Below are 12401 nucleotides of genomic sequence, written 5' to 3' on the forward strand. Positions count from 1 at the left end.
TTTCTAATGGTATGTAGAGGACTGGATTTTGATATTTAAGTTGACACTTTAATAACAAACCTTCAGGGTGCAAAATTAACTAATTTTACTAGTCACTCAATAATCAGGAAAGCAGTAAGTGTTGGAAAAAGTTTGGTATTGGTACCGAATATCAGGAATCAAACACACATCCCTAATGTAGTCAGGACATAACCAGCATCACCAAATAGATGTTGCCAAGTATTCAGGAGTGACTTCTGAAACAAGACGAGACTTTGTAATGAGGTCTGCTTTGTCAGACTTCTGATAGAAGTTTCTATCAGTTAAAAAAAAAAAGCATCTGTGGTGTAGACAAGTAGAAATTGTTGTAGTCCTCAAATGGACCCACAGAAAAAGTATAAAAACACTGTGACTAAAAGTTTTATGTTCCATGTTTTACTTATTCCTGTAAGGCAGAATTGAGGGTTACAGTTCTGTGCTGTGAGATCCAACACGTACTGCTCTGTGTGCTCGCTGCTGCTTCACATGGTGAAATAAAGACGTAATAGAAACAGCGTTGTTTTAATGTTGTTCTCATTACATCGGCAAATTACTGACACTGTTGTTTCGTGTGTTTTGTCGTTAAGGTCTTTACGGCTTCAAAATGAAGAAAAAGGGTCGACAACAGCGTCCGGCGGTTCTGAAGCGGGACTCTTCACCCATCAAGCCGTCGCCCAACAGGGAGACGCTGACATATGCACAGGCTCAGCGGATAGTGGAGCTGGAGGTGGACGGCCGCGTGCACCGGCTCAGCATCTACGACAAGCTGGACGTCATCACAGACGACGACCCCACAGCTCAGGAGATCATGGAGTGCAACAGCAACAAGGAGAATAACGAGAAGCCCCAGCAGGTCCTGGTGCGCTCTGTGCGCCTCAAAAACAACCAGCAGAAGAAGAATGCAGCGCGCACCGCCTCCAACGGCGGCACTGGCACGCAGGGCAGTACCGGAGGCCTGCTGGAGCCAAAGGTTAGAACGGTTGAATACAATCTGCCGGTGGTCCCAAAGAGGCCGGTGGCGTATTACAAATACACAGAGAGGACAGAGGAGGAACTGGACGAGGAGGTGGAGTACGATATGGACGAGGAGGACTACGCCTGGCTAGAGCTAATCAACGAGAAGAGGAAGAGCGAGGGCATCAGCCAGGTGTCGCACAATCTGTTTGAGTTCCTCATGGACCGCTTCGAAAAGGAGTCGTACTCTGCCACGCAGGGTCAGAGCGACCTGCAGTCGCTGGTGGATGAGGACGCCGTCTGCTGCATCTGCATGGATGGAGACGGAGCCGACAGTAACGTTATCCTCTTCTGTGACTCTTGCAACATTGCCGTGCACCAGGAGTGCTACGGGGTGCCGTACATCCCAGAGGGCCAGTGGCTGTGCAGACACTGTCTGCAGTGCCCGTCACGGCCTGCGGAGTGCGTCTTCTGTCCCAACCGAGGCGGTGCCCTGAAGAAGACCGACGACGATCGCTGGGGTCATGTAGCGTGTGCTCTGTGGGTGCCTGAGGTCGGCTTCTCTGACACTGTTTTTATCGAGCCCATCGATGGCGTTCGCAACATCCCGCCAGCTCGCTGGAAGCTCACATGTTACCTGTGTAAAGAGAAGGGTGCGGGAGCGTGCATCCAGTGTGATAAGATGTACTGTTACACCGCCTTTCATGTCAGCTGCGCCCAAAAGGCCGGTCTCTACATGAAGATGGAACCTGTGAAAGAGGTGACGGCTTCTGGCGCCGCCACCTTCTCTGTGAAAAAGACGGCCTTCTGCTGCAGCCACACACCCGAAGGCTGCGACCGCCGGCCGCTCAACATCTACGAGGAGCCGCACCCGACGAACGGAGCCTGTCAGAAAAGGGCTGACAAGAGGGGGAAGGCCCGGGCCAAGAGCTGGCAGAAGAAGAAGAGTAAGAGAGCGGAGCCCGAACCAGAACCAGAACCTGAGACCCCCACCAACTCTGGCCCCAGTATCACCGCTTCAAGGTAGGCAGGCAACCAGGACCCCCAGAATGCATCTCTCACATTAATGATTCATCAGTACTCATGTTGTGAGTTTCAGGAGTCAAATTGTACTTGAGATAATAACTGATTAAATATGTACAGAACATCTGGAGCAGTGCGTCTTAAGATCCACAGATACAATTCAAACCTGGAAATAGAAAATACTGGATGGGTGACACAAAAAATGTTTTTTAAGGAGATCTAATAATCAGCAGTCCTGATCGGTTATTGCTGCAGTTCAGTTGTTTCCGATCGTTTTTCTGTCAGTGATTAATAACAACATTGTACTTACAAGTTAATATTTATAGTCTGATGGGTTGGGCGCCCGGTTAGCTCAGTGGGTAGAGCTGGTGACCTACGTACCGCGGCTGAGTCCTTGCTGCAGCGGCCCAGTGTTCGAATGACCTGCGGCCCTCTCCTGTCTGTCTTCAGCTGTCTCTATTATATAAAGGCAATAAAAGCCCAAACAAAAACAGTCTGATGGGTTAAGAAACACGAGCAGTCAGGCGATCAGAGAGATTGCTGATCACAAACTGTTACAATGGTATAAAGACATAAAATGTAAAGCTGGTTGGTCGTGTTTCTGCATCAGTAAATGAAACAAATTGTGAGTTTTTATTGATTAATCTCTCCCTCTGTTTTCCTGTGGGTCAGCTTTGACACCATCCTGAACCAGGTGGCGGTTCAGAGGAAGCGTCACTTCGTTGAGCGGGTGCTGAGCTACTGGGTGCAGAAGAGGCAGTCGAGGAACAATGTGCCACTGATCCGCCGGCTACAGGCCAACCCTCAGCCACCCAAAGCCAAGCAGATGGTCAGTGCTGCCGACACGTTTTCTGACTGAAGCGTTAACCTTTCATGTAGTTGTCACTGAAATGAACTTTGCGTGTTGTGTGCAGGACCGCGCGGAGACGAACCAGGCGCTGAAGGAGCAGCTGAAGGAGTGGCACCGCCTCCGCCACGACCTGGAGCGAGCTCGTCTCCTGCTGGAGCTCATCAGGAAGAGAGAGAAGCTGAAGAGGGAAGAGGTAGAGTCATTTCAACACGTCCTGCTTCTAATGCTGGAGTTATTTTGTACTTTTTTTAAGTTTTAAAACAGAAAGAAACACAAATAAAGTCACATAAATAAATAAAAAATACCTTCAGTACAAACACTTGTGACTATCAATCATATCTGATCCTGTTCATGTATAATGAGACCTTGGGTTAGTGTCCGTACACGGTTGTTTGACTGTTTGTCTTCCCCTCAGTTGAAGCAGCAGCAGTCGGTGCTGGAGGTCCAGCTGACACCCTTCAACATCCTGCTGAGAGCGGTGCTCAGTCAGCTGCAGGAAAAAGACCAGTACAGTATCTTCGCTCAGCCCGTCAGCAGCAAGGAGGTCTGCAACCATTTCTCAGTCTGTTCAAAAATGTGTTTATCTGTTGATATCCATCAATAACACTGTGACACTGCCATGATCCCTCAGCAGTCAGCAACCAGGGTTACTGCATACCCCTGTAAATACATGAATGCAGCTTCAAGTCCTCGAAAAGGACTATCAATGTAACAATGTACAACAAATTAACATTTGATTAGTTGTTAAGCAGTTTATTTTGGCATGAGAGAAACAAGGTGAAGTGATAAGATGTAGAACAGAAGCTGTTCCAGTTTAGTTTCATGTAATGAAAATGAGCAAAACTCCTCTGTGGACACGATGGTGTTCCTGCAGCAGGGCTCCGATCACAGCTGCTTATTTATATTAATGTGTATTAATGTCCTGGAAGTCAATCCCTGTAAACCATCTTCTCAGACACTCTGCAGCCTCCAACGTCCCTCATCTGTCTCCTGCAGGTTCCTGACTACCTGGACCACATCAAGAACCCCATGGACTTCTCCACCATGAGGAAACGCATCGACACTCACGAATACAGGAGCCTGGAGGCGTTTGAGGATGACTTCAACCTCATCATTGCCAACTGCATGTCGTACAATGCCAAGGACACGTTTTTCTACAAGGCAGCTCAGCGGATGCAGGACCACGGCGGAGTCATCCTCCGCAGGGCCCGCAGAGAGGCTGACAGAATCGGCTTCGACTTTCCCAGCGGGTTGCATCTGCCCGAAGCCCCAAAATTGGAGTCACCGCCCCCCTTCTCCTGGGAGGACGGTAAGTTGAAACAGAAAGTCTATCAGTTACAGGACTGACAGTTTAAGTTCTCCAGTAAAATCTCCAAACACGACCATGTTCCAGTTCCTCCACTGCAAGACTTGTTTTTCATTTGTCACATACTGCTGGTCAGAAACCATTTGAAGAAGAGTTTTTCCAACTTGTTTTGGGCATATTTTATTTTATTTCTTTTGAGCAGTGAATTGATTAGTCAAGAGGTTAGCTGCAAGTCGTTGAGTAAAAGCTGAAAGTGTAACAAATGAAAGTAGCTGACATCAATATCTAAGCCATAAAAGCAACTGAAAGTTAAATTGTGAGCACTGAGGAGAGCTTAACTGTCAGCGTCAGAGGTGAAAGCAGTGGAATTGTCTTTTGAAGAGTAACAAATGAAAATGGAAATATCAGTTGACTTGTTGACACTTTCTCTCTCGCTCTCTCAGTGGACCGTCTGCTGAGCCCCTCCTACCGTCAGCTGACTCCTCTGGAGGATCAGCTGAAGGAGCTGCTGGAGAAGCTGGACCTCAGCACAGCCATGAAGCACAGCCCATCCCGGAGCAAGAGGCTCAAACTGCTGAAGAAGACTATTATGGAGGTCCGCAGCGAAATGAGCCTGAAAAAGACCCTCCCAACACCCTCGCCTGACACGGCCCCCGCCAAGTCAATGGAGGAACCACTACCTGAACCCCCGGCAGAGCCCTGTGCGCCACAGGGTGATGAGTCTTTACCTCCGGCAACATTAGAGCTGTTAACCTCACTGTCGCAGCTCGACACCTCGCCCAGTGACTCGGGGCCGCCCCCTCTGAAGACCATTAAACCCAACATGGACCATACTCCCATGGAGCTTGATGGTGACACCGACACGTCTACCTCAGTGCCCCCGGACACCCCCAATGGGCACATCCCAGACCCACTGCTCCTCAACGGCAGCCTCCACAGCGGAGCCTCTGGCCCCTGCAACCGCCGGACCAACAGCCTCTTCCGCAAGTCCAAGAGTGCCAGCCCCCAGAAACCACCCAAGACCCAAGAGACATCTCCTGTGTCGCCGCAGCCGCCCCTGGGCGCCAAAACCTTCCTGTCAGTGGTGATCCCTCGACTGGAGACGCTCCTCCTGCCGAAGAAAAGAACACGCAGCAGCAGTGCCGAAGGCGAGGAGGAGGATGAGGAGTCGCCAATAAAACGACTTGGCACAGGTGCGGTGGTCATGTTTTGGTTTTAAAATGAAAACATAACAATCTCAGAACATACAAGCGGTACCGTTGTAGCTTAGCCCATAACCCTACACTGCACTTTCTACAAGTTCCCTGTGTTTTTGTTTCTTCAGGAATAGCAAACGGTTTTGTGGTGGAGGAGGAGGAAATATCACCGTCACCTCGTCAGCTGGAGCCTCGCCGGCGCTGTGCGTCCGAGTCAAGCATCTCCTCCAGCGGAAGCGTCCTCTGCAGCACGAGGTGAGTTCTGGAGGAAACGTCCAGAGCCAAGAAGTTGACTGAGAACACAGTTTTTGTTGGATCTTATTTGGATAAGTGTGGCATACAAAGTGTTTTTTTTTTACTCTCTATGTACCCACTTAACATATGACCTATAAAGCACATTATGGGCTGGCACTACGTTATGTTTCTGAATTATCGTGTCGTCTGACCTCGGTGAGATCCCTGAGGTCTACTGAACAAGGCCTTTTGGCAGTCCCAAAATCTTGGCTTAACACCAAAGGTGACAGGGCCTTTGCAGCTGTGGCTCCCAGCCTCTGGAACCACCTTCCCATAATTAATTATAAAACACAGAGTCAGCTAAAAACTCACTTGTCATAAGCACTTAATCCTGAAATGTGTTTTTTGTTCTCTGTGTAGTTTTTGTTGTTGTTGTTATTTCCTGTTTTAACTTTCTAATGTTTGCAAGGTGTCTAAATCTAAACATTTTCTTTATCTAGCTTTTCCCTTGTTTCTTTCAGCACCGTCATTGTGTCTAAAAGTGGTAAAGGGCGACCACCGGCGGCTCGACGGAGCACCGTGGATGACAAAAGCACTCTGATGACCTGCATAGAGAACGGAGAGTTCACCAAAGCTGCCAACATCTCTTCCGGTGAGTTTGCAATAAATGTCATCTGACGAATGCATGCACAGACACACAGCATGGCTCGCTTTGATAGGTCAACTCTTCTCTCTGTCTGATGAGGACATTTACTAAACTTACTAAAGGTCCAGTGTGTAACATGGAGGATGTACTGGCAGATATGGAAAAGCCCCATTTGGAAATAATTCAATAATACAAAACCATAACTAGAGCAGTTTTGCAGCCTCCAGGTTACGGGCCCTTGCATCGAGCATGGAATATAAACTACATTTATTACATGTACCATAATCACTAAAGGAGCCAGAGGAATAGTTGTTGAAGCTAAAATTTGCACAAACCAAGCAACAGATAGAGAGAGGAGCCATTGCTAACTCCTAAGCTAAAGTACTGAACCCACCACGTCAGAAAGGGGGGCGTGAGGTGAGGGGTTATCAGTTGACTGCATTCTGCAACCTCACCACTAGATGCCACTAAATCTTACACACTGGTCCTTTAAAAGTCCTTCCTTGTAATATACTAATACTGTTTATGTGCTACCATACAGTTTTCAGTTCTTTCTCCCTTCACTTTCTCTACTGTTACACCAGTGTCACCTAAATAGCAGTGAAGTGGATTATTATTTTGAGTGTTCTGATGTAAAGTCTTCAAAAAGAAAATCTTGAAATGGGATTTTACCGAACCAGCAGCTCCTCACACCATGCTACACTAACGGAGTCGACGTCACTGATTCTCAAGCTGAGGTCCAGGCTCCTGGATGAAGTCAGCACAGACCCAAAGCTGCAGGTTTAAGGCATGAAGGAAGTGGTAAATAAATGAACAAAGAGTCCAGAAACAGGAAAGCCCTGATGGACGAGAGGGAAGTGAAGTGAAGCCTGTTATTTTCTCTGTGGGTTCAGTGAAATATGGGCTCATACAATCAACAGAAATGTCCAATCACTGTTTTTTGAAGGTTATCTTTAAAAAACGTGTGTGTGTGTGTGTGTTCAGCTCCCCTTCTGTATGCACTGCTGCGTGTTCAGACTGGTTGTGCTCTGTCTGTTGCACTGAATACTTCATAACTTGCTTGTTGTTGTTCCTGTAGAGGTGTGGAAGCCCACCGCTGCTTCTCCATTTGTTCTGGAGCCTCTTAAACTAGTTTGGGCTAAATGTAGTGGATATCCCTCCTACCCCGCCCTGGTGAGTGAGTGTTAGTCCCCTCTGTGTCTCATTACCCATCTGCTCCTCTGCCATTGTCCGTGCTGTAGCTCGTGATTTGTGCTCACAGTCATGCGGGAGCTTCCAGCTGGCCGATCATGGACTGCTTGGTGTGTGTGGAGTCGGCCGCTTCGCTCAGAGCGTTTTTGGCTCGACTCAGCTTGCATGCTTGTGTCTCTGAGTGCGGGCTTCTTCTGTGCGGCCACTGCCAACAGGATATTCTCCACACTGTTATCGTCAGGAGGCCACTTCACTCAGTCTCCATCCCTGTGTTTTTTGGGCTTCACAGATCATGGACCCCAGAGCGCGGAGGACAGTGTGTCAGCGCAACGGGGTGGAGCTTCCCCAGCCGCCGCAGGACGTTCTCAGAATCGGAGAGCGGATGCAGTTCAGGTCCGCAGAGAAACTCTTCCTCGTCCACTTCTTCGACAGCAAGCGCAGCTGGTGAGAAACTCACCAACTCACTCTAAAAAAAGAGGAGTAAAAAAGTGGGGATAAAAAAATCAGTAAAACAGGGGTGTAAGTGTATTAATATTTTGTCTACATTAAAACTCTGGATCTGCATTTTAGACACTACGTTTGATAGATCTGACAAAAATACAGCTTGAGCTGATTGCATTGATCAGCTTTTCAAGATCCTGCTTTGACACAAGTCCTCTTGCTAAAGCTATGTTTTTAAGAAGATAAAAGGCTGTGATTGAGTTTATGCAATATTTAGATCCAAGAAAACACCCAACAAATTGCCTGACTGAGTTCTTACAGCTGTGTAAAGCTTGGTCTTATGGTGCTCGGCAGGTTTGGAAGCCAAATATATTTTTTAGGGGTGCCAACAGCACATGTATGATCTATGAATCTATGTATAAAGTCTACAAACTGCCCAAAGACCAGCACATCATCATGTAATATTAGTTCAACTAGTTTATCAGTCAAAACAACCATCTGCATCACCAAATAAATAAGAAAATAATGATTGGAGAAAATAACACAGAACCCACACACATGCACCGATTGAGTCTTTGAAGCTATCTAAGCAAATAAGGTAATGCAGTTGATCACAAAGCACATTTTATTCACCCACCACTTGTGTCAACTGATAGTGACTGACTGGGGAGTTTCTACAGCTTTTACATGTGTCGTATCCGTTTTTCAGAAGCTCTTGTTGTTAATGGAAGAACTGTTTAATGTGTATTTCCGCCGTGGTTCTCAGTGTGATGCAGAATGGGGAACTTCATAAACCACAGAGCATTTAGAACCGACAGGGGACTGTTGACTGTTGGATACCACCAACATTAAATATAGACACAGTCTCACACACAGTAAGAACTCATTGACATTGTGTCCATTCCTCTATTTAAGTTGAGTTTACAATGTAAATATTCTTTCCATATGGTTTCCTCGCAGTACGACTTCCCAGCACACACAGTATTGAAACCAGTTAAATTATAAGATGCAATCAGCTCAGTTAAAAACAACAGGGACAGATAGTTGTGCAAAAAAAGTGTTAATGTGAATTTAATTTGGACGTTAATAAGTCTCAGTACAGTGATGGCCGTGGAATTGAACATCCCATCCATCTATTATCATCCGCTTATTTGGGGTCGGGTCGTTGTGGCAACCGGTCAAGTGGGGCACTAAAGACGTCCATCTCCCTCCCCAGCAATGTCTTCCAGCTCCTCCTGGAGGATCTTAATGCGTTCCCAGGCCAGATTGATTTCTAATTCTTCTAGTGAGTTATGGATCCACACTGTGGTTCTCCTCCCAGTTGTTTGCACTCAGAAAACCTCCACAGGAAGGTGTCCTAATCAGATGCCTAAACCACCTTAGCTGACTTCATTCTACACGTAGGAATAGTCTCCCTCCAGTTGTGTGAGCTTCTCACCCTATCTCTACAGCTGAGACCTGCCACCCTACGGAGGAAACTAATTTCGGCCGTTATATGCACAATCTTGTTCTTTCGGTCACTACCCAAAGCTCATGGCCATAGGTGAAGATTGGACCGAGATCAACTGGTAAATCAAAAGTTTTGCCTTCCAGATCAGCTCCCACTTCACTGTTGGACGGTCCGGTACAATGTCTGCGTCACTGCTGATGCTGCCTCTTCACCTCATGCTCCATTTTACCCCAAGATACTTAAACTGCTTCTGTTGGTGCAGCAAATCGCTCCCAACCTAAAGGAAGCAATCCACTTTATTCTGGCAGAGAACCATGGCGTCAGACTTGGAGGTGCTGCTCACACTCTGCTGCAAACTCACCTTACTCCTTACTGTGCCTTGGAATCCTGTTGTGATAATCACAAACAGGACGGGAGAGAAAGGGCGACCTTGGTGGAATTTGTGCCAGAATACGGACCCGGCTCTCACTTTGGTTAATCAATGACTAGATGCCTCGTAGCAATAACCCTGGTACTCCATACTCCCACAGGACTCCCCAGGGGACACAGTCTAAAGCCTTCTGCAAGTCTACAAAACACCTGTATCTTGGATGGTCAAACTCCCATGACCACCCAAGCATCCCTGCAAGAGTAAAGAACTCGTCCACGGCCAGGACCAAATCTGCATTGTTCAACTACACTAGAATAAACTTTCTCTGGTAGGCGTGACACCTCCTAGAGATTCCCCCATTGAAATTTGTCAAAGCATTTATTTAAAGTTTATTTAAACTTCTGACTAAGTGTTGTATTGACATGTCCAAAGCTCTCTTTCTATTATAATGATGATGGTGGTGGTGGTGTTGGTGTTGGTAATGAGGATGTGAGAAGGTCAGCAGAAAACAAACGTTTGGTCCATCCAGTCACACACTGACTTCTGTCTTCTCTCTCCGCAGGCAATGGCTTCCTAGATCCAAGATGGCTCCCTTTGGGATCAACCAGATGCTCGACAAAATCAAGCTGACGGAGGCTCGCTCCTCCTGCATCCGAAAAGCTGTGCGGCTCGCATTCGACCGAGCCATGAACCACCTGAACCGTGTCAGTGGCGAGCTGGAACCGAGCACCAGCCTCACTGTCACGGACTGAACCCCACCCCCCTCCACCCCCCCTCCAAACCCTACTCCAACCTCCACCACCTTTTGAAATCCTTCCATCATTCATCTCTTCCCTTTTGTCTTTTCAGCTTGTTGTTTTGAACACCGTCACAGCAGAGACGCTCAGTTTCTGCCTCATACGCACAACAAACAAACAAACACACACACACACTTATGTTTACCATTTCCTCAAACTGGAAACGCATCATCTCCCCACACATCTGTCCCCCCTGTCCGAAATACTGTAGCTTGTGACGGCCATCTTGTTTTGTCAAAGAGCTATGCAACAAAAACGACTCGGTTAGCGGGTGCAAAAAGTTGAAAGAAAAAAAAATCTAACTTTGGCTGTGAGGACCGAAAAATCATGGGTCTAAACCTGTTGAATGTGTCAGAGTTTTGACCTCTGACCTCCTTAAATGTGCTGCAAGACTGCTGCAACAGTCTCACTAACACGAAAAATGTCCATCGGTGTGCGTGTGACTGCAGCAGCTCCTGTAAATATCCTGTACAAGGCCTGACACTAATTTATTCACTCCCTCAGTTGGTTTTGGTACATGGTGTTCAGATATTTATACCGTTGGAGGTGATGATCCACGTCGTCGCCGGCACTGATGGTGTCGGTCTTTCTGCTGGTGCTATCTCTACAGAGAGAAAAAATAAACATGCATACTGTAATGAACATTTTTATTTCAGCTCCTTTTTTACGGTTTTTGTAAGTTATTGAGTTCTCAAGCTTCAAGTTCTCTCGTCTTTGGCATTAATTTTTTTGTTTTTGTTTGTGTGTTTGCATCTTTTTTTTTTTTTTTAGCCTGAATGTTTTACTGGACTACTTTTTTGTTTGTACATATTTATATAAAATCTATATAATTGCATCAAAAGTTTAAAAATGCCTAAAGTGGCATCAATTCAGCCCGAAAACCAAAAAAATCTGCTGCCCACAGTCTGCCCACTAATGTTTTTTTTTCTTTTTTTTTTTCTTTTTTTTTTTCTTCTTTTTTTTACCAGTTAGTTGGCATTTTCTCAAGGTTTTTCCAGGCCCCTTTTTTTGTTTGTGTGCTGTGATGAGTTTCAAGTCCTTCTGTAAAAATGTCCACAGAATCATCTTTTCCACCTGAACTGAACTGAAGCCTGAACTACATCAGTGTAGGAGAGAAAGGAAATGTGCCTGTACTAATTTATTGTAAAATGGAAAAATGTATATGGCCATTTACTTTAATAGAGAGAGTATGTAAGAAAAACTACGGCCACGACGAGGAAGTCCATATGTAGATGGCCCTTCCTCTTCCTGTTGTTTGTGATTTTTTTATTTTTTGGATTAATAGCATTAAATCTGAGAGGTGAGGTGATAGTGTTTGATGTGTTATTTTTGGCAGGGTAGCAATGGGTAGACTTCCTGTTTTGTTTGGCCCCTCTGGATGTGGATGTTGTGTGTAAATAGATTTGGTACTTTAGCTGATTCTCTGGGAAAAACCACAGTTATAGCCAACGGGAGTGGAAACCAGCCGACCGGCCGGTGGGATTTTTATACTAAAAACACTGAAAAATTAAAATATGTTATTGAATCACTGATTGAATGTGTCCTGTTTTTATTAGTACTATAAGACAGCTCATAGGGTAAAAAAAAAGATTCCTTTATGCAGATATTATTATATAGGTTGAGTATTGATTATACTCAACCTATAAATATTATATTCACTTCTGCCAGTAGATCCTCCTAAATTTTAAACACTCTACATTTGTCATTTTAAAAATGTTTTATTACACATTTGTATTTTTTTTTATTTCATTATTTTTATTTTATTGTTCTGTTTCTTGGATTACCTATATCTGTTTTTGTTTTGTTAGTTTTAATTATTTTGAGTTCATGTCGACTTTTTGAATTATTTTTTTCATATTTTATTTGTTTATTTTTATAACCCTGGTTTTGTTTTATTCTGTCTTTTAAAATCGTCTTGATTTCTT

At 45.6% G+C, this 12401-nt stretch overlaps 1 protein-coding gene across 1 annotated transcript in view; it reads left to right on the top strand.

Moving 5' to 3' along the window:
- Positions 1-10393, top strand: part of LOC118330618 (bromodomain-containing protein 1-like) — an 11931-nt gene extending 1538 nt beyond the window's left edge. The window contains exons 2-11 of the mRNA XM_035665242.1: positions 606-1995; positions 2668-2824; positions 2910-3038; positions 3261-3389; positions 3842-4154; positions 4595-5344; positions 5476-5602; positions 6103-6233; positions 7708-7862; positions 10242-10393. Coding sequence (XP_035521135.1) covers positions 623-1995; positions 2668-2824; positions 2910-3038; positions 3261-3389; positions 3842-4154; positions 4595-5344; positions 5476-5602; positions 6103-6233; positions 7708-7862; positions 10242-10256 — 3279 coding nt within the window. The 5' untranslated portion in view covers positions 606-622 and the 3' untranslated portion in view covers positions 10257-10393. The remainder of the gene's footprint in view (positions 1-605; positions 1996-2667; positions 2825-2909; positions 3039-3260; positions 3390-3841; positions 4155-4594; positions 5345-5475; positions 5603-6102; positions 6234-7707; positions 7863-10241) is intronic.
- The last annotated feature ends 2008 nt before the right edge of the window (positions 10394-12401 follow it).

This window comes from Morone saxatilis, unplaced genomic scaffold (assembly GCF_004916995.1).
Source record: "Morone saxatilis isolate NCDOM2014 unplaced genomic scaffold, NCSU_SB_2.0 Contig2, whole genome shotgun sequence".
Lineage (NCBI taxonomy): Eukaryota > Metazoa > Chordata > Actinopteri > Moronidae > Morone > Morone saxatilis.